A 20,542-nucleotide genomic window follows, 5' to 3' on the forward strand; every position below is an offset into this window, starting at 1 on the left:
AAAATATTCGCGCTCTCTTTGAGACCTTGGGACACAGCCGAGCAGGTTCCATGACGTTCCTTTGACTTGCCATATATTCGCGAATGTAATCCTGCCAAGTCTTGAATAGCATATCATATCATAGGTTCCGGTGCATGGTGATGGCCCCTCCCTGCTTTCGGTTCAGTAATCAAGACGCCATTTGCCGAGAGGGAGTGCTCCTTACCTGGTGGTTGGGGTACACCAGAGTGTCCGCTATGACTACATTCTCTCGTCTGCTCGCGGCGAAAATCAGAAGCTCCGCAATATCACCCGGGGTTAAGGGTTCGCATCCACTGAGGTTTCGTCAGTGCCAGCGAACAAGAAGACGCCGTTATGTACTTAGTTTACTTTGCTTTGGGCCGGGGGGTCCCGGGGGGGAGGGAACATATAAAAGAGGGACACTACTCACACATATACACTGGCAGCCTTGGCGCTGTCCCCCGAGAATCGGACCAGTGAGAATTCCGTCTCGACCTGGCCGGGATCAATTTCAATAACCCGGATCCTCGTAGCGACAAGCTCTCTCCGGATCGAGTCCGTAAACGCGCGCACCGCGGCCTTACTTGCGCAGTACACGCTACCAGATGCGTATGGCTCGCGCCCTGCTACGCTGCCAACATTGATAATATCTCCTCGCCCGCCATTCTCGCGCTTGAGGAAGACAGGGAGAATCGCTTGCGTGATGTTGATTAGGCCGTTGACGTTGGTCAACATCATGGTGTTGATCTCATCTTGGGAAATCTCGGGCGCCTTTGCAGCTCCTTTTGCGAGACCACTGTTCTCCTGCTGTTAGTCTACCGTTGCAAAGCTGCTGAGAGTAGTGTTGTAAATCACTCACGCATTGTTCACCAGCACGTCGATATCCCTAAACTCGGCCGGTAACTTATCCATTATGCTGCATGCTTCGACAGGGTCGCTGACATCCAACGTCAAGGAGAAGACCTGCACTCCCTGTCCCACGGTCTTTGCAATCTCGGTCGCAATCTCGTTCAGCTTGTCCGTTCTTCGGGCGACCAACACTAGTCGTAGTTCGTCGGGCGATGCTCTGGCAAACTCGAGAGCAGTGCTGCGACCAATTCCGCTCGAGGCGCCAGTGATGAGGACCGTCCTGCCTCGGAGGCGATTTCTGGTTTGTGTATATGCCATTTTTCTCTGGGATCGTCTCTAAGATTGCCGGACTTGAAATCAGGTTAATCCGGGAGGGTTGATTGGAAATACTTTTCACTATATCAGGCTGGAACTACTTCTACTTGCACTTATTATATGTTCAATTCCCCCGATTCCCCCGAGAGTCAAGAAAAGTTTCTCCAATTTGGGGGCATGCAAGTATGGAACCTGCGCTAAAATCTCAAGGGGGGCTGTTGGACCGTGCGTAACAGGTGGCAGCACCACAGGCCCCCAAAGTAAACAGCCTAGACCCCAGAGAGATTCTCCCTTTAAACCACCAAGTGGGATGTTGGGTTTAAGAAACAACACAATCAATTTCTCTCCAAGACGGGAGTGGTAATGATATGGACGCTGATCAAATACATAGATGGTTTCAACACAAACCCCACATCAAGTCATCAGTTCTGCAGATTACCAATCGTGACGGCCTTGATATTCTGGTATTCGGCAAGGCCATACTTGCTCCCTTCACGGCCCATGCCGCTTTCCTTGACTCCGCCAAAGGGGCTCTCGGCGGCACTGATCAAACCTGTATTGACGCCAACCATGCCGCAATCCAGTCGCCGGGCGACTCGCATGACGCGTCCTATGTTCTGGCTGAAGAAGTACCCAGAGAGTCCGTACTCAGTAGCGTTTGCCATTCGCACGGCCTCATCCTCGCTCGTGAAGGTAAAGATAGCCGCCAGAGGGCCGAAAGTCTCGTCGACAGCCACCTCCATCTGGGCATTGGCGTTGCTGATCACCGTGGGCTCGTAGAAATATCCATCAAGGCCCTCAGGTCTCTTCCCACCCGTGTGTAAGATGGCCCCTTTACTGACCGCGTCGCGTACATGGGCGTCGACCTTGTTCACGGCAGCGGCGTTGACAAGTGGGCCTTGGGTGACTCCTTCGTCGATGCCCCGACCCAGATTCAGTGTCCGCACCTGCTTGACAAGTCGCAAGACGAACTCGTCCTTGACCTTCTCATGTACTAGTAGTCGATTTGCGCACTAGGAGGGGGTCAGCTATGCGCATCAGAAAACGAAGGCAGATGGGAGGATAAGATAAAGCGACTGGGCGAGTATGGAGGCTTACCACGCAGGTTTGTCCCGAGCAGCGGAATTTGCAGATCATGGCTGCTTCGACTGCCACGTCGAGGTCTGCATCATCAAACACTATAAAAGGTGCATTGCCTCCCAATTCCATACTAACACGTTTCATCGTCCCAGCCGCGGCACGAGTTAGGATCTTGCCTACACCGGTAGACCCCGTAAAGCTCAGCTTCTTCACCCTGGGGTCTGTTGCTAGAGTCATTGACGCCGCCCGATCTCTTGTCGGCACCACATGGAGACAGTCTGCTGGGACTCCGGCAACCAAAGCAAGCTTCGCAAGCGCAAGAGCCGTAAATGGAGTCTCGCTAGGCGGCTTAATGACCACGGAGCATCCGGCTGCTAGTGCCGGGGCTATCTTGCGAGTAATCATGGCTGCTGGAAAGTTCCACGGCGTGATGATGCCACAAACTCCGACGGGCTCCTTGTATGTAAGCACAGTAGCATTGGCGTATGACGAGGGGATGGTATCGCCGTAGGAGCGAGTCGCCTCCTCGGCAAACCACGAGATGAAAGATGCCGCATAGATCACCTCCCCCTTCGCCTCTGCAAATGTTTTGCCATTTTCCAGCGACAGAATAGTAGCCACTGATGGATGGCATTAGCACCCGTTTCTCTCTCTTTACATTTGGGGAGGGGGGGAGAGAGAGGGAGAGATCTTCGAGTGTTCTGCAGCATCCTTTGTAATTATACTCCTTCGCTCATACAATGACGTACAATCTTCTGTGTTGGCCGTGACCAGGTCAAACCATTTACGCAGAATAGCGCCACGCTCCTTAGCCGTCGTTCCTTGGTGGAAAATTCGGGTTCCGCTTTCGGCGCCATCGATGGCATCGAGGAAGTCTTGCCGGCCAAGATTTGCACAGTTTCCCAACACGGTCCCAGATGACGGCTCGTAGACGTGGAATGTCATTCCGTTTGGCGCCCGCCACTGGCCGGAGACCAGGCCGGCCGTCACCAGCAGTGACGGGTCTCGTAGCGTTTGCAGGGCATCAGATGACATCGTCATATGGGTGGGTATTTTATATCGTCTGTTTGGGGAAAAAAATGAGGCTAGAGAATTATGCAGCTGATGTCTGAGACGCCTCACGCCATTCTGCATGCTCCTCCGTTTTAATATATAATTATGATCTGATTGTCGAATGCCCGTCTGCCTTGGGTGATTCTTTCTACCCCGATTTCCCCCCCAATCTAGAAATACCCCGACACCCCCACTTCCTCCATCAGCTTTACTTGGAGATGTCCCCAGAGTACTCTGTGGATCTGGAGTATTATGTGCCAAAAGGGGGAATCATAAGGCCGTAACACGAATCAAACTAATGAGCCAGAGGAGGCGGGAAACCAGAAAGGAAAGCGGAGCAACCGCATCCAGCGCCAGATATGGTCGCCAATAGCGGAACCTGGCCACTGAACGCCGTGCTCGCAGCATTTGCCAAACTCACGGCGCGTTGTACCCCAGCTCCGCACTTGTATGGTCTCCTTCTGCCGGCTGATCAGTCGGTTCCCCCACGATCGATCACTAGGCCTTATTGCTACCCTGCCTTGGTTTTAGTATTCGTTTTTGCTTCACAGGGAAAAGTCCAGTACTTTGCCCTGTTCCAACCCAAAGAACAAGAAGTCTAAAAAGGATCGGTCTTGGGGTTTATCGACTCTTCATGTTGATCATCTAACAGACTGCAACTCGCTACTGATGTATGTATAGTGCACAGACTACTTTGCCAACGCCGCCACCTCTGCCAGTTCTCTCTTGTGCTCGCCGTTGGCAACCATCTCATCGATAACCCTAGCAGCCGTCTTCGTAGCTTCGATCCCAGCCGGGACGCCACAATAAATCGACGCCTGGAGGATGGCCTCGCGGATTTCCATCTCGCTAAGACCGTTGTTGATAGCGCCACGAACGTGGATGGCCAGCTCTGGCCAGCTCTTGAGGGCGATCAGCATGCCGATGTCTGTGGCGCGAGAGATGGTAGTTAATAGACCGGTGTTCCATTTGCCAGGGATATCTTCATGACTCCCGATGTGGCTTGTCTGTGCCCACTTACTAAGAAGACTCCGCTGCTTGAAGCTCAAGCCGGGGCGGGACCAGACATTGCCCCAGCACCACCTGTGTCACAACATGGTCAACAGCGTGTTGGGGTGTGTTGCTGGACAAGTTCCGATTCCAATTCCAGACATTGGTCGGTAGTCAAGGGGTGCTTACTCGGTCACTAACTGCTGATTAGGATATGCAAATTCGGTTGATCCGTTCCGCAGAGCCATGTCTACATAAGCATTGCCGACCACCTTGCGGCGGTTCTGAAGACCGAGCTCAAACATCTCGGCGTGCAGCTTGTCAAATCGGGGGCCGGTGGACATGTTGGTTGATGACAGAAAGGAGCTTATTGTGCGTTATAAAATCAGAGATCATAAGAGGATGATTGGGCTTAGAGGTTGCTCTGCTCTGACTATTGTTAAAAGCAGCCCACCAAACAGAGCCATTGCTAGATAATATACTGGCACCATAAACTGGGGCACCTCACGGCAAAATTGGAGACGTCTGACATGGGGTGTGAAGGTTCCATGTGCTACCCCAATTTTTGTCATCGACATGCTCCCACAATAATTAGACTAGTAAAATCGGAGGCTTCTCCAAAGTCCCCTGCCTCTCAGTATTTGCGGTTCTTCCGAGGAGCCCGAGAATTGTGAATGTGTATAGAGTACTACCAAGACTGGCATTAACTGCGACAAAAGGACAAATCCTGCATATTGTTGTTCACTTCAGCGTGGGAAGAGAGGCTCCCCGTCCTGAGGGAGGAGTATAATGAGGCTGATTATTATGGACTTTAGGGCGCAGACGGTTTCTGGGCCCAGACTACGCTTCCGCGGTAGTACCCGTGTACCTTATTGCTACGCAGCTCCCTACGCAGGTGGGCGGCGTATACCTTGACATCATCCACAGAGTATCCCAGTTGGCCAGCCAACAGGCCAACCGAACCATCAACGTCGTTCGTAATGGCGGCTCTTGAGTACCGGCCTACCTCCTGCAGCTTGGGGTCCTTGGGCCAGCCGGAGGATGGAATCTTGTAGGTTGATAGTCGTGTCAGCTTCGACTCTTCATCGGCCAGGTTTTAAGGAAGGGGCAGGAGAGAGGAGCAGAGCAGATAAAGAGACGTAGACCAACCTTGAGAGCCTCCTCCTGGATGTTGACAAAGCCTGACGCCTCAAGAGCCTTTCTCTGCAGCTTGTCGCGGACGACGGTAAAGGAGGCAGTGGAGCCCAGCTTCTCGGCACCCTTGCGGAAGATGATGCCCCATTGGGCGAGTGCCATGCTGTTAGTAAGGGTGCCATTGTCGGACTCAAAGTAGCCGTTGAAGTCAAACGTCTCGACCCAGCCGCCTGGTTTGAGGGTCTTGTACGCCTGCTTAAGCAGCGCTGTCTAGTCTGTGACGCAGCCAACTAGGAACCGCAAGTGCACAAAATCCACCGATCCCTCTGCAAATGTCCACTCTTGAGAGAAGTCGTCGATCTGGCTAAAGAGATGGAATGGGAGAATCAGTTTTCCTGAGCAGGATACAGAAGCACACATGCCGGCAGATAAGGTAGCTGCCAGCCAATTGCTTACAAGTGTACATTGGGTGGGACCCAGCTTGGCTGGACAGGCGACAGGTCAGTGCCGGTGACTTGGGCGTTAGGGTGAGCGTTGCCAAAGTCACTACATATGGCAGTGTCCTGTGGTTTAGCCCATGTTTCTCATCTGTAGGGAACGCAGGGGCTGGAAGCGTGCAAAATGGGAAAGCATACATGGCCCAGATTCCCGTTCCGGTTCCAATATCGACCACTTTCTAGATCATCGGCCGTCAGCCACTTATTCGCCATGCACTTCCACGGATCTGACCCACCTCTATTTTATCCGGTAGGGGGGCGGAGTAGAGCTTGCCTTCCCGGGCAAGCGTAAAGACATGGTGTCTCAGCCCATGTTACCATTGCGTGAGGGCATAACTACAGCAACGGTGTCCGGTCTTACTGGATGTCCAATGTCTCGTTCTGCGCGTCGTCGTTTGGGGCCCTTTTGCACGGCTAATAAGCTGTCGGTTCCATGCAACAAATAACCAATCCCTACTCCTTGCACGCAGCACTTACCAGTACTGGCTGTTTCCTTTATCGCTGTGGTAGGTCCGCCCGTTGATTGTCCGGTACTGCAGGATGCTGGACGAAATGGATGCCGTCGAGCTGGCAGCATCGTCGCCCAGTGTCGAGTCGGCGTCGTCGTCCTGTGGCATTGATGGTCAGCAGACTTGAAACTGCAACGCAGGAATATGCCACCCACCTCTGGCAGTGGCTGCGCGGTCCAATGCTGCGGCGGCTGTAATTCTCCTTCGCCCCCGGCCGCGCTCGCCGCGGGCGCAGTGGGCGAAGCGGGAGAAGCGGCAGTTTGTGGTGGCTCCGGCCGAGCCTTCGGCAACGACATCTTGGTGGACAAGGCAACAGAGCAGCTGGCTGGGCTACAAAAGGCACACAGGGGTTGGAATGGCGCAAGATAATTGGGAGGGGGATAAAGACACAACGTGAGAACAGACAAGAGGGGAGAAAAGCAAGGCAGGGATCGCGATCGCTCTTATCTCTATGAATACACCCTCACCCCAAGACAATTCCAGAAAAACATTATATACAAAGTAAGAACGCGGAGCACCCTTGGCCAGGTTAGGTCTATGCGCCAGCAACTCTCACCTGAGGAACTGCACGACGTTGTAACGGCTGATTGGCTGTCGCACAGAGGATTCGATCTCGACCAATAAACAGGGAGTACAGATTGGAGGACTTCCTCAACCAGCATAAACTATGCATATGTAGGAGCGGCCGGCTTTGTCCCGGTTGGATGAGGGTTGGGTGGAGGCTTGCTTCGGCTAATGAATTGCTCACCTACTTCGTACGTAAGACCTCCGGTAGTATAGAAAGTGCACATGTAATCCGGCGCGGCCCGAACCCTACCCCGGCTAGACTTGGTCGAGTCATACTGGTCTTGTTCCACGTGGAGGAGTCCAACGACCATGGAAAATGAAAGCGCGAGATCAAACCCCTGAAAGATCTATGTGAAAGTTCAAATGAACCATCAATAACCCTAAGAGATTATCAAGATTGACCGAAGGAGAGTTCATATATATATTCCAATCTTGACAGCTCTGTTTCTCAATTTCACTGTGGTTTGTCCACATTCTGCCTCTTCATCCAAGCTTCAAAGTTGATATGGGCTGACCAATGCAGACACAATCATACCTCCTCATCTTTCCACCCCCAAGTCGTCTTTCACAAGTATCTCGTCTTCTCAAGGCTGCTGCTGATCCACTCCTCCAGCTTCTTCTCGTCCCGGGGCACGAACTGCACCTTGAACGGCTTTGGCTGGGTCACCATGCTTGTGGGTACCGAGTTGCATTCGATGGTATCCAGAATCGGTCGACTCTTCACGTCGGTGGTCTCGCGGATGTGGAATGCAAGAACCAGCCGGGTGAATATGGCATATAGCTCACGGTTCGCGAGATGGGCGCCGGCGCACATGCGCGCGCCGGCTCCGTAACCGTAGTGCTGCGTGCCACTACCGACCTCGTCGATCCCCATGAAGCGGTCCGGGACAAATTCCATGGGACTCTTGAAGTGTGTAGCGTCGTGGTTGGCGGCCCACATGTTCTGATGCTTGTCAGCTTCATTCTCTGTTTTCCTTGTAATTATCAAATGATCACCCACCATCAAGAAGGGAGTCCCAGGAGGGATAGTGGCACCCTTGTACTGAACAGGCTTGACGCTCTCACGGTTGAAAGACAAGTTCAGGGTTGACCAGAAGCGTAGAACTTCCTTGATGAATGACTTCATGTACTCAGACTTCTCCTCGACCAAGCAGGCGTGCCAGGGGTCCTCATTGGGGTAGGACTTGATAACCTCCTCATAGAGGCGGGCCTGGATCTCCTGGCCGTGGTCCGAAGAGAGATATGCGATCGTCATGTTGATGTTGCCAGGCAGCGTATCCAGTCCCGCCGCGACCATGGTTAGGCAAATTGATTTGAGCTCGTCTATGAAGAGAATCAGCTTGCATGCTCCTGTTTCTGGTTTTCCTTCTTTCAATCTCTTCATTTCCTTCCCCTTGAAAACCATTGACTTACTGTCGCTAAGCTTCGCATCCGGATCTTTCAAGACGTTACCAGCAATGCAGGGGTTGTCGGTGCCGTTGGCGATGCGTTCCTTAAGCTGATGCAAGAATGAGAGAATATACTCGTCTCGGCGGCCACGGACCTTGATGGCGTTTTTCTTGAACCCGGGCCACAGTCGCATCAGCGGCACGTAGTCCTGCCAGTTGTTGGCAATGCCGCGGATGTTTCCCAATTGTCGCTCCACAGTCACAACCTCGTTCAGGGTATGATCGCGAACCGTGCCGTCCAGCCGGATGCCATAGTTCAGGGTAAGACTAATATTGAGCGAAAACCGCTGGAAGTACCCGTTGGGATCGATGTTGGCTTCATGCCGGAGGTTTTGCAGCAGCTCGTTGATACTGGCGGTAGATTCCAAATCGATAAATGGGAGGTACGTCTGCACTGCCTGGCGGTTGAGAGCCGTGGCTGCTGCCTTTCTCGCTCGCTTGACCGACTCGTTCCATGGGGATGTGCCGAGGGTGTAGACGCCTTGGGTCTCGGACACGACGTCATGGAATGTCCAGAATTTGGGCCGTGAGATGAGCGCCGACTGGTTCTGGATCCACAGCTCCTTGACTGACTCGAACGAGTTGGCATAGATGAATCTCTTGACGCTGACTGTTAGAAGTGGAGTGGTCAAACGATGGTCTGGATGTCAAGTTTTTGCAACGTACCCTGTTACCCAGGCGCGCCTGGAATACGTCCCCATATTTTTTCGACAGTCGTGCACAGTTCCTTGCGTGGTGTCTGCCTAGGAGCAAGAGACTCCCAAACAGAGGGACGCCGGGAAGTTCTGGAAGACCTTCAATTTTGGGTATGTCTGTCTTGTTGGACCACTTGACGGCGAAGACGAGGAGAACGGCAATCAGAAGGAAGGAGTAGGCCGCATGGCCATCCAAATGTCCGAGAATGTTTGGATCGAAATGAGTAACTGAGGAATCCATGATCGAATAATTAGATGTTGTCTGTCTGCAGCGAAGATGGATGGTCGTGAAGGCTTTTGAAAGTCTTGTTCTGCCATGTTCGATCGAGCCATCCCCTTCAAATACTATCAGACTGCCAGAGTCCAATCTTCCTTACCCCATATGTCGTTTTCGGGTCCATCTGGGGTCAGCTGTACGCCTCCATACCCCAGATATGCCCATACCTAAACACCATCCCCTCCACAGATTTTCTCCAAATTGGAGAATCGCTTAGCCCCATTTCCCCCCAAGCATGCGTCTTCGGCCGGGTCTGCTCCACCATAATCTGGATAATAAGCCACCGCGCTTGGACATGGACGTGAAAAAGAGGAGCGATACCGGACACGCAGGCGTTTATCTTGCATACCCGTACGGCCACAACGACAAGAAGTTCCTCCATATTAACGAGCGCAAAGAATTACGCGATAACCCTGACCATGGTCTCTCGAGGTCTCCATACACCCGCGATGCCAAGTTGCGGCACTGAACGACGACGATGGCCCTGTGATTGCTTGAATGGTCGTCAAGGCGATGAGGCTGCCTGGGGCTCCGGACAGTGGATGCTGCAGGAGGATTAGCGTGAGAACTGGTCAGTCAGTTAGAAGCGAACGTACTAGTTGAGCTCCAAGCAGGCGAAGGGCTGACGGCTGGATCGTGGTGTCCGAGTCTAAAAAGAGTACGCAAGTATCTGAAGCTGTTTCCATGTAGTTACCATGGTAGCGCTTGATGCAGTCGACTGTCTGCCCCTGACACTGAGTTTTCCCACCGTGCTCAAAAACGCACAGGGTGAGGTTAACATCCCCAATGACTCCCTCTGCACATAAAGACTCGCGAGAGGGAGCTGTCTTGGCTTTGGCTATTCTTGAAATCTGTTTGAAGACAGCATTGTTCTGGGGCCCGTCGAAAGATAAGAAAATATGGATGCGATCCCTGTTGTAAGCCGAGGTTGCAACCGAATCAATCGAAGCCATGACCATCGATAGTGGTTCGCGGTAGCAAGGTATGATAACCAATGTCATAGGCGACTTCGGGGTTGTGGATAGGCTTGGCTCACGATGGCGATCCGCGTCTGTCAGCTCGAGTTTCTCGTGCTTTCTCATGCGTAGGGCTGTAAGAATGCCCCCGCTGAGTGTGACTATCCGAGCTGGCAGAAATAATATCACATTAAGCAGAACCAGACGTCCGAGCCATGGGTTGGAGGAATGGGTAATCGCTAGAACGAAAAAGAATCGTGCCACGTCGGAAATGGAACTGCCAGGGCAGATTAGATCCACTTCAGATTGGAGAGGAGCTGATATCATCGAACTCACTGGAGCACCGCCGATACTGCTGCGACTCCTCCGGAAACCAGCGTCTGTTTGGATGTCTTCGACTGCATAGCCTCGCACCCCATGCAGTACAGTAAAAAGGCATCTTCTATAAGTTGGCTGGCCCACATAAATGCTGCAACGCCTGAAATAACGTAGAGCCAAGGGATCTTAGGAATCAGTGTCCACATCCAAGCATGACTGAAATAGCCGAGTTCTTTTGCCGATAATGGGGACTCCATTTCCAGAAGGTGGTAGGTGGGAGATGACGGTTCGTTTCTGCGAAATGCTATTCTGATAATCCGCCAAGGTAGCATACAGATCTATTTGGCAGTTGCCCATGCTTTCGAGCTCGAACCTTCCATGGGGATCAGGAACATGGGTACAGTCTAGGTGAGCGAGGAGGCGTCAGCCATCATGCTCGCGGAAGCGACGTTGGGAAAGGGGTAAATACCCTATTACCACTTTCCGAAAATGGGCCGTCGGCGTCTTCTCGCAGTCGCTGTCACCGTAGATGGTAAAATCCTAAGCCTTAGCCGCTGTTGCCAGCAGCACCAGGCTCAGGCTGGTTAGTGTCGTCTTGCGGGGGGGCATCATCATTGCGTTGAGCAGAAGAAAATGGACCGGAACGTGAAACGCGTGCTCGGACTTTGATGAGGTCGTCTTCGTATGCCGGGTCGTCTGCAAGGCGTCTTGTGCTGGAAAAGTGAAGGACGGCTTGACGGAAGACAGGCACGTCGATCTTGGCGGGAATCTCGATGAAGATGTCTTTCTTCCACTCTGGGGCGTAGATCAAGTAGCGGACGGGGAAGGGGACGTCAGCCGCGTGGTCTTCTTTGTACTGTTTAAAGACAACGTCGCGCCAGGTCTGGTTGAGATTTCTGCTTGTCATGTTGGCGCGGTGGAGAGTCTGGAGGACCGAAATCAACTGGATATTTTATATCTCTTTTTCACCTTTCGTTTCTGCCCAAGCTCTCCCTCGTTGTCGTCTTCTCAAAAGGCGCAGTTCCAAATGTGGATTGCAACCGGGGTTAAATCGAGGAAGTTGTCGTGTTGGTTGTCAAATCTCTATAGAAGGCGGGGTCAATACCAGAACTGTGCCTCAGGTTAAGAAGACATTATGATGTCACGATTTTTATTAGGCAGCAATATCTGTAAGGTTACGCTCATGCGCGTTGGTTCTTACCTATGCGAGCTATGTTTCACAAATGCTACATAGGAGCTTTGTCATATGAGTTAGTCGCTGCAGGCGCGCGGCGCGGGCAAAGGGAGATTCTAAGGGGCGTAGCCACCCTGAAAGAACCGATTCACCGCGGAGCAACGGAGACAGAGGGCAGCAGAAGCCAACGGAGACCCCGAAGTTAGTTCACGATTAACTAAAGCGAGGAAGCCCTCCTGAGACGGCTTCGGACTCAACACTTCTGAGGCGGCTTCAACCGGCGAGGCCGCAGGGTATTTCAGAAGCAGGGCAGCAAGAGCAGCAGGAGCTGTGCTGACCAAGGTACACCTCCCGTTGAAGGTGGGACACCGACGATCTCGCTTCTATGCCCGAGTCGATGGTGACCATCCGGGCTGTCTCGAGTCAAATCTTGCTTTTCTTTCTAGCTGCGACCTCGTGCCGTCGCATTGCTCACCCCTTCATTGCTGTTCCTCCTTCCTTCCAAGACAGAAAGTTTGGTTCCTCCAACCGTGCCGCCGGATAATCAATTGCCTGAAATGGCCCCAATTGGTAGTCTGTGAATGGGACGGTTTGGGTCTAGTCAACGTAGTAATTCCTCGACTTTCAAGCTCCCTCAGTCTTTGAAAGGATACAGTCGGCTAATCCAAGAACGAATATTTCGAGGCTGGATGTGTGGCATCGCCTCCTTTTGGGATGGGAATGCCAAACTTGCAGATAACCCGAACGACGCTTGATCCATATGTCGATTCATTGGCAGACTCTTGGAGTGTTGGACGAACTGGTAAAGCATGGAGCGAGTTTCAACCACGTGAGTCGGAAAGGCGATGAACCGGCTAGTGAGGAGCGAAGGAGGATATTTCAAGAGTTTCTGGATCAGATCGGCAAGGACACTGGCAGTGATGGCGATAGCGAGAATGATATGTTCGAAGACGCCTAGGAACATGTTAATTAATAGTATCTCTTAAGCAGATAGATCAACGTGGTAATTACATGGAATCTAACCTATAACTCATCGTCACTGCTCTCCCCTCACTTAGCGGAACGTTTCTGATCACACAGCAACCAGCAGCAGCTGACCCTCTCACGCACGCGCAATCGAGGTCCCTCGCCTTCTGGTCAACAAGCTCCTCCGCAACCCTTATCCTGCCAACGGCAAGTCTCTCCCATTCGCTCCACCACCATGTCTATCTGATCATTTCTGACACTGGAAATTGCAAGACCTGCCGCCGCAAGTGGTTCGCACACTGAAAAGGGGTAAAAAGTAATGGCACGTGCGAGGTCACGTGGAAGGGAAGAGTATGAACGCCGGAACGGCTTTCAGGGTCAGAAACCTAGAGGCATGCAACCGCGTACTTTTCGAACGTGCAGTCGGAAACCGCCCTCAATTCTTTACAGGGCCGCTGATCTTCTTTGTCTGTCTTGTTGTTTTGCCCATACTGGGCTAAGTACAAGACTTCGCCCTGTTTCAACGGCACACAATCCCGCCTGCGCACACCACACGTCATAGATCACAGAGTACCTCTTCCCAAACAAGTCCAGGAGCCATTGCTGTTGGGTGGCATGCGACATAGAAGCTGGAGGTACTGGCAGCTATCTAGGGTTGGGAGCGTGCTGCTTGACCATGGGATCCACCGGAGAAGGCCCTTGGCAGCAGTTAGCCAGTCGTTGGAGAAGAGGCGACGATAGGCGGCTGGGCACGGCGAGGTCGACCAGGCACGCTTGTGTCCTCGGTAGTGGTTCTAGATGGCAAACTCGGCGAAGAACACTTCACCAGACCGAACCAGGTTTCCCAAAGACTTGGTGTCGCGGTGAAGAACATCTTTTGCGTGTAGATGGTTCAGGGCGCTTGCAAGGCGGCCAGCCCACGTCTCCAGATAGCTTATCTGCACACACTTGGCCTTGGCTTTTTCCCGGCAGTAGTTCCGAAGAAGGACGTAAGGTGCCGGGGGGGGGGATGAAGAAGCTGTTTGAACTAAGTAGCCCCTGGTGAGAAGAATTAGTGTGTGGGTACCACCGCTGATCTCTGATTCTCTGTTTTCTTAGCTTCTCACAAACTGGACCAAGCTTTGGACGGTAGTTTGGGTAATCAAGGTTGGGATAAACTGATCAGCAGAGCAGCTGCTCTACGCGGTTATTGTCAAAGCCGCTTGCATGGTCCTCTTACTTGGTTTCTTGCCTAATATGGTTAAGTAAATGGCGGTCCAGGCGCAGACAAATAATCATCCCAGTACCCAAGGCAGGAGGCATTTGCAAGTGCCGATGGGGAAATCCTACCAGGTTATAGAAGTCTAATTGGCGACTCGCGGGGTTCATTATTTTTCAACATGCTCATTGGCTCAGTTACTCTTGTCGCGCTCGTTAATGAATTACTATAGCTGAAATTAAATTTTGTGCGACTTAATCTAGCCGGTAGTTATGAGGCAAAACCGGTCGGGCACAGGGGAGAATTGGTATAAACGACTTGGATCTTCTGTGACGGAATCGAATAATCGAAGAGTCAACGTCGTCCGTGTCTTACTGTAATTATTCGTCCAAATTCAACCTCCACCAACTATGGCTTGGCTGGCACTCGCGCTCGGTGCGCTGCTTGCACAACATGTATCTGCTCAAACAGGATCTGCCAGGGGAGCAGATTTTCTTCGTTTTGGCTGCTCTCAGCTCGTCATCGAGCGTACCGACCCCCTCGTCGACCCCGGGGTAATCCCGTCGTCACATATGCATCAAGTCGTTGGAGGAAGCTCTTTCAATGCTACGGTTTGATACCTACCTGCTCGCCGATCCGGGCTGATACGGTTGCTAACTGTAATATCCCTAGATGGACCCTGCCGACCTCGATCCGGCCGAACACTCGCAGTGCACCTCTTGCAAAATGTCCGAGGACTTCAGCAACTATTGGACTGCCTCCATCTACTTCCAATCCCCCGAGAACGGCACGTTCAGGCGGGTCCCACAGATGGCGAATGGCCGCTTGAACGGCACTTTGCTGGAGCAGGATGGGGGGATCACTGTATATTACATGCAACCGTTCAGTGGCAGCAACAAGAAGGTGACGGTGATGCCTCGCGTAAGTGTAAATTGGGACATGCGCTCCTCGCTTCAGCTGACAATCCTGAAGGGCTTCCGAATGCTCGCTGGAGACCCGACGCTCCGCAGCAAACCGAGCGGCTCTATGGCTATCTGCCATCGTTGCCTTGCCAAAAACGAACGGATGTCAGGCGGCAGTGGTGCCCCTTGTTCCGCTAGCGACTCGGCCAACTTCCCCAACAAGCCATGCCCAGGTGGAATTCGCGCCACCGTTATCTTCCCCTCATGCTGGGATGGAAAGAACGGCGACAGCCCCGATCACCGGAGCCATGTAGCTTATCAACCAGGCTCAGCACTCGCGGGCGACCAATGCCCAACTACGCATCCCATCCGGATCCCCCAGGTCATGTATGAGATTATGTACGATACGTCGGGGTTCGCGGATCCGGCGTACTACAAGAACGGAAAGCAGCCTCTCGTATATAGTTTCGGCGATCCGTCAGTTCTTCTTCCTCACCTGTAGAGTTTCACTGCTAACATTGGGTTACAGCACTGGATATGGTGCCCACGGCGACTACCTCTTTGGCTGGAAGGACGGCGCTTTGCAGCGCGCTATGGATGCTCTGGGAACCAATTGCTTCAGCGAAACCTGCCCTGCTCTCAAGTTGCAAGCTAGCGACATTGCCATTGGTTGCACCAAGACACAGCAAGCCAGGGAGGATGTTAGCCCAGATACTTGTACGTTGGTTTCTTCAATGTCGTCATTAGATTATCGCTGACATATCCTCTAGGGCTTACCGAACTTCCAGGTGTCGCCAAGGTCCAATAAGTCGGGATAACGGACATGGGAGGTGTTTTCCTTGTGCTTATTGCTACGCACCCATTGTCTCCCAGTTTCGCTCAGCCAAGCTCAGGTTGGCTCAGGTTGGCTTAGACAAGTGCGGATGTAGCGTCTAACCTTTAAATCCAACCAACCTTAACGCCCAAATTGTAACACTGTAAGCTTAAATCAAAATTTCACAATCTGCGTGGCTTACTCAACTGTGCTCGTAGCTATAAGTGAACAAACATTTGGTCGATAGTTATCTATTTGTATGGTGCTTACTCAACCACGATTCTCTCGTTCGTGATAAATCTGCTCGCAACTGGTCCTGGGCAAAATATGTCGCCTCGACGAAAGGTGGAGCCCTGGTTTCTTCGCCCTGTCCTATCTTTATTTGGCGTAGATGTATAATCCAGGACAGACCTCGGCTTAAGCCATAGCCATCCCTCTTTGGATTATGCTGTTCAATCAGGCTTCCAGCAGTGCCTGTAGCTATTTCAATACGTCCAGTTTCGGTAAACGAGATATGAGTTAGCGAGGTGCCGACATTGACGGTCTCCAAGCAGCTGCCCGAGGCTAGATCCCAGATCTTGACAGTCCCGTCGTGCGATCTCCAGGCAAGTCGCTAGCTATCATGAAATCAACCCACAAAAATAGTCAACCTAGTAGAGGAAGGAGTACGGTACTTTAGCTAGAAGGGAAGACACAGTTGAAAGCCTCTTGAGAAGCTTTGTCGAAATTTTTGCCGAGTAATAAAAAGTACTTTGTTGATTGATACACAAAATAGACTGTTTGTTCTTGAAGTGTCAGAAATGAGTCGCAAAGCCCTATAATCTAACCCAAAGGCTCTAAATTGTCAGAAATGCCATGCAGCATCTCGACAAGAGTGGCTAGTTCATGAAGGCCGATAGGCCAACAAACAACCGTGGCAACAGTAAGATGTGCTTGCAGAGATCTGCATCCTCAGAGTATCCAATTTGTTCCATCATCCGCGCATATAAGCAATCCAGCCCGCGCAGAAACCCCATCACCCGCCTAACTTTGCTAGAATATGCCGGTTCCAAACGTTCGGGTCTGCAAGGTCTTGGCAGACCAACGCCATCCAGAGGAACATGTCATTCGCATAGGAGGACAAGTAGTCTTGAACAGTATCTCTTCTACTAGCATCGTAATTCTTTAGCCATGTCAGTTGATGCAACTTATGTCAGATATAATTATGCGTTGACAGATTCGGCGTTTAGCTCGAGGCTTAGCTGTTCCCAACCAGTCCTTGATTTGCGGCCAATCACGACTAGAGATGATCCACTTGACACGAAAAGATACAGATGACTTCTCGACAAGCTTGGTGACCAATAAAGCAAACACCACTGCAGCAGGTAGCTCAATATCAGAATGTAGTATGAGCTCTCAAAGATATACGTAGCGTCATAGTGCTCGCCTGCATAAGCTGTGCTTTTCGCCAGCTAATAGGTGGTTAATATTTCCATGCGCATATGCATCTAATTCAGAGGGGGCAACCAATTTGGCAGGAATCAGCTCAATACATGCAAGCCACACCCAAAGCCGCCCGCTGTATTTCAAGCTAACCGCGAGTCCTCAGGAATAGGAGGTTACCAGGGTAAGTCACTCTGCTTGACAGCCATGTAAATGAAAGGTACTCGTGGAGCCTAATCCCAAGGTATTAAAGACATCGTCGTGATTAGTTGGCGGCGGTAGACGTTGCAGTCCAGGCGTCCGTATATACTTTGCGACTCGCCGCACCCCCTCACTCAGGTAGGATGTAGCCCAAGCTTCAATTCTGCAAACACAGCTGCACCTAAGACTAGGACGACATCAATCGCCCTCTTTTGTTTCAAGAATATAACCTCCAAAAATGCCACCTATAATGTATCCAAGCAAGTACTACCGACAGTAGAGACAAAGGTCGTCTCGGACCAGGCCAATAGCTGTCCAAAGCGCAAGAGAAGAGTGCCGGCAGCCACAAAGGCGTGGGTTATCCTGTTCGTTCATGCAGCGTGTTGCCTCGCACTAGCGTTAGCCATGTCGCTTAGCCTAAACAGATACGAGGCTAGAGATAAATCAAGTCCGCATTATGTCGACGGCAAGCTGCTTCTTCGAGTGAGCGACATAACAACTCTGATATCCGTCGCCCTAGTGGTCATGAAGATTATTGTCGGCTCGTGGTCTACCATCATCTTGTAAGCCTATAGCCGATACATGCTAACCCGCATAAAGGCACCTCGTACAACGGTGTCAAAGTTGATCCAATGGAAACTACCACCTAGTGCCCAGAGTTTAAAGGATGTAACGACAGATTTCCCCAGTTAGACAATATCAACTGCAGTCATCGCTGTCTTCATCCAAGCCTACATCGACCCCATTCTGATAGGCTGCGACCATGCATGCGGTCATACATTATACTAGAACGCTTTGATCGGTTTTGCAAGCATGAATAACGCTAAAAAGACAAGAAAGAAAAAAGAATTAGACATTGGCTTCCTAAGAGCCCCAACTAAATGTCTCGATATTTCTCCAGCGCTGCTCTGTCGAGCTCTGGTTCATATATAAAACGAGCCAGCGTCTAGATTTCACATCAACGGGACATTTGGAGTGTCCTACAATCACCGTATCTCAAAAACTTCGTACGGAATTGACCTTTTCCGTCTCTCCTCGGTCGCTTGGCCATCCATCATGCCGTGGACATAACACTCGCCGAGGAAATTATAGTACGGGCCCAGTGTTGGAGCAGGGGCTTTGCCTGCCTCTGGCTCGTTTTGCTCTTGGCCGGCGTGCCTCCTGTCCTCGGCGTTTTCGGCTTTCTCGCTCGCACTATGGGGCCGTTCTGCAGGCTGCTTATCAGGCTTCCTCTTCATCACCCGCCCTTCGTCCGTTTTGTTCCAACCCGGAATATCGAGGGTGCGAATAAAGCGCTTGTAGTCCTCTGACTGCTTTGCCCACTGCTCCTTCATTTGCCTGGCCCGCAGCCGGTTGAGCAGCGCACGCTTGAAGACACCTAAGCTCCGCTGGAGCGAGTCCTCTTTCTCCTCCGCCTCATCGTCGCCGAACTTCTTGGAAAAGCGACGAAGGGCAACAGGGACGCTGCACCCGGGAAAGATGCACAGCAGATCGCCGGTGGCAACGTTCTTGCTCGCTAGCCCCAGCCGACCCCTCTCCGTTTTGATGAGCCTGCGATTTAGTATCGAGGCCTGTACCCGCTTGCAGAACTGCGAGATGATGGAGTTCTGGTCGTTGCTGATCAGCATCGATGTATTCACGGCTCCGGTCTGGATCCCTCCCTGGATGGTAGACCTCCAGCACGCCTCCCCGTAGTATATAGGCGGGGTTCGCCCATCTCGCCCGCGGTTGACGACCAGCGTCCTCCAAAGGCCTCGGGCGGCGGCGTCTCGAGGTCGGTCCAGCCCGCCAAGTCGGCCCACTCTCTAGGGATGCAGCCGTCCTGTGACGAGGCCTCTACCCTCTCGACGCGGTCAAAGATAAACCCCTGGACGAATATGCTGTAATGTCTCAGATTGGGCCTCCGCTTGAATGCAAGCTTGGACCGGTCAAAGTTTTCATTGGAAGACGCGGCGTACTGTGTCCTGGCCGCATCCGGAGGGGCAACCAAGGAGTCGGCGTTCTGCCGCGTCACCTTTTTCCTCGCGAGGGTGTGTGTCATGATCTTGAATGACGTCTCGGAGGCCTTAATAACCCAAGAGGGAAGAAACTCGGACGCCACGTCAATCTCCCCCGTGGAGAGGTTCTTCCGGAGAGGCTCTAGGGCCCACGGTCGGCATATGATGTCGAGAGCCCGATGCGGGTTACCGGACTGCCCGATACAGAATTCGATGAAGTCCATGCAGATTTCCGGGTAGGGTTTGGCGTAGTCGACGGGGTACCTTGCCGTTTTGGGCTGCATCGCCGGGAGGAGCCACGGCCGGAGCAGCCGTGGTTCGTCTTTGACGTCCGGCGTGGCCATGACATCGTTGGCCACGCCGAGCAAGGCGTATATGCAGTCGCGGGGCTCAGATGCGTCGAACACTACCGTCAGGGACGACACAAGGTGCTCGATGCCCCAGAGCGGCCCCTGCGAGCCGGACTGCGTCTTGTAGTCCCGAAACAGGATACCCTGGACCAGAAGACCCGCGCCCGACTGGTTGACGTGTTCAAATAGGCTGGAGCCGTCCCAGAAATCGGACCGAACCTTCGTCATGGATGAGAACCTCTGCGACGCCGTCTCCGCCTCCAGCAGGAGCTCGATGGCCGTCGCGAACTGGCTCCAGTGCAGCTCATCCCGACCACAATGGAGCGTCGCCCTCCTCGCAAACACAATCTCCTGGATGATCCAGCGCCTCGAGAACCACTGCCGTTCCAGGAGCTGCAGCAACGCCATCAGCTTATCCGCGGTGCCGGTATTCTCGTGGATCTTGTCGAATCGCTCGATGTCGCACAACTCCTCCTTAATGAACTGCATCGCCATCTTGCTGCCGGGGGAGTCCATCCCGAGCCAGACGCACACGTTCGCCGCGTTATGATAGATGCGGCTCATGTTGCTGACCTGGAAGTTCCTCTCGCTTGTGTCGAGCTGGTTGATGCACAGCGCGTCGATCTAGAGCACCCTATCGCGCCAGCGCTGCCGCAGGTGGCGCAGCGCGGACTGCAGGCCCTACCCCCAAATACGGCGACGAGCACAGGCTGTGCTCGAAGAAAACGTCATGTAATTTAAAATGGCGCTAGTGAAGACGGGGGGCAGAGCTTGTAGAGAAACAGAAGGCAGAGCTTGTAGACATTTTCAGCGGTAAAATTGACAAAATC

At 52.5% G+C, this 20,542-nt stretch overlaps 9 protein-coding genes across 9 annotated transcripts; 1 reads left to right on the forward strand and 8 right to left on the reverse strand.

Moving 5' to 3' along the window:
• Positions 1–118: 118 nt before the first annotated feature.
• Positions 119–1,167, reverse strand: QBC33DRAFT_614670 (NAD(P)-binding protein; the record flags this gene model as incomplete). Its single annotated transcript, XM_060432601.1, has 4 exons — positions 119–154; positions 206–314; positions 431–796; positions 860–1,167. The coding sequence occupies 4 exons, from the start codon at positions 1,165–1,167 to the stop codon at positions 119–121; spliced, it is 819 nt and encodes a 272-aa protein (XP_060278070.1).
• Positions 1,168–1,586: 419 nt separating this feature from the next.
• On the reverse strand, positions 1,587–3,279 carry QBC33DRAFT_462554 (Glutarate-semialdehyde dehydrogenase DavD; the record flags this gene model as incomplete). Its single annotated transcript, XM_060425076.1, has 3 exons — positions 1,587–2,177; positions 2,263–2,864; positions 2,994–3,279. 3 exons carry the CDS (start codon positions 3,277–3,279, stop codon positions 1,587–1,589), a joined length of 1,479 nt encoding a protein of 492 aa, XP_060278071.1.
• A 707-nt stretch (positions 3,280–3,986) lies between these two features.
• On the reverse strand, positions 3,987–4,682 carry QBC33DRAFT_502238 (CMD-domain-containing protein; the record flags this gene model as incomplete). Its single annotated transcript, XM_060425718.1, has 3 exons — positions 4,477–4,682; positions 4,319–4,380; positions 3,987–4,225 (listed from the first exon to the last, which is right to left on the reverse strand). The coding sequence occupies exons 1-3, from the start codon at positions 4,629–4,631 to the stop codon at positions 3,987–3,989; spliced, it is 456 nt and encodes a 151-aa protein (XP_060278072.1). The 5' UTR covers positions 4,632–4,682.
• A 416-nt stretch (positions 4,683–5,098) lies between these two features.
• Positions 5,099–6,723, reverse strand: QBC33DRAFT_603777 (S-adenosyl-L-methionine-dependent methyltransferase; the record flags this gene model as incomplete). Its single annotated transcript, XM_060432211.1, has 9 exons — positions 5,099–5,335; positions 5,437–5,691; positions 5,731–5,785; positions 5,878–5,967; positions 6,057–6,097; positions 6,155–6,221; positions 6,280–6,321; positions 6,396–6,526; positions 6,583–6,723. The coding sequence occupies 9 exons, from the start codon at positions 6,721–6,723 to the stop codon at positions 5,099–5,101; spliced, it is 1,059 nt and encodes a 352-aa protein (XP_060278073.1).
• Positions 6,724–7,546: 823 nt separating this feature from the next.
• On the reverse strand, positions 7,547–9,714 carry QBC33DRAFT_603781 (cytochrome P450). The gene is made up of 4 exons (XM_060432212.1): positions 9,109–9,714; positions 8,408–9,041; positions 7,995–8,317; positions 7,547–7,937 (listed from the first exon to the last, which is right to left on the reverse strand). The coding sequence occupies exons 1-4, from the start codon at positions 9,376–9,378 to the stop codon at positions 7,560–7,562; spliced, it is 1,605 nt and encodes a 534-aa protein (XP_060278074.1). The 5' UTR covers positions 9,379–9,714; the 3' UTR covers positions 7,547–7,559.
• QBC33DRAFT_317262 (uncharacterized protein) lies at positions 9,715–11,339 on the reverse strand. Its single transcript, XM_060423551.1, has 4 exons — positions 11,158–11,339; positions 10,707–11,092; positions 10,011–10,647; positions 9,715–9,959 (listed from the first exon to the last, which is right to left on the reverse strand). The coding sequence occupies exons 2-4, from the start codon at positions 11,018–11,020 to the stop codon at positions 9,798–9,800; spliced, it is 1,113 nt and encodes a 370-aa protein (XP_060278075.1). The 5' UTR covers positions 11,021–11,092; positions 11,158–11,339; the 3' UTR covers positions 9,715–9,797.
• Positions 11,236–11,759, reverse strand: QBC33DRAFT_603785 (uncharacterized protein; the record flags this gene model as incomplete). The annotated part of the gene is made up of 1 exon (XM_060432213.1): positions 11,236–11,759. Exon 1 carries the CDS (start codon positions 11,593–11,595, stop codon positions 11,236–11,238), a length of 360 nt encoding a protein of 119 aa, XP_060278076.1. The 5' UTR covers positions 11,596–11,759.
• A 2,565-nt stretch (positions 11,760–14,324) lies between these two features.
• On the forward strand, positions 14,325–15,736 carry QBC33DRAFT_603790 (uncharacterized protein; the record flags this gene model as incomplete). The annotated part of the gene is made up of 5 exons (XM_060432214.1): positions 14,325–14,637; positions 14,699–14,947; positions 14,999–15,405; positions 15,458–15,645; positions 15,699–15,736. The coding sequence occupies exons 1-5, from the start codon at positions 14,437–14,439 to the stop codon at positions 15,734–15,736; spliced, it is 1,083 nt and encodes a 360-aa protein (XP_060278077.1). The 5' UTR covers positions 14,325–14,436.
• Positions 15,737–18,351: 2,615 nt separating this feature from the next.
• Positions 18,352–20,276, reverse strand: QBC33DRAFT_624097 (HET-domain-containing protein; the record flags this gene model as incomplete). Its single annotated transcript, XM_060432931.1, has 2 exons — positions 18,352–19,039; positions 19,102–20,276. The coding sequence occupies 2 exons, from the start codon at positions 20,274–20,276 to the stop codon at positions 18,352–18,354; spliced, it is 1,863 nt and encodes a 620-aa protein (XP_060278078.1).
• Between the last annotated feature and the right edge of the window lie 266 nt (positions 20,277–20,542).

The sequence above is a fragment of the Phialemonium atrogriseum genome (assembly GCF_030411735.1).
Source record: "Phialemonium atrogriseum strain 8032-3 unplaced genomic scaffold QBC33scaffold_53, whole genome shotgun sequence".
NCBI lineage: Eukaryota > Fungi > Ascomycota > Sordariomycetes > Cephalothecales > Cephalothecaceae > Phialemonium > Phialemonium atrogriseum.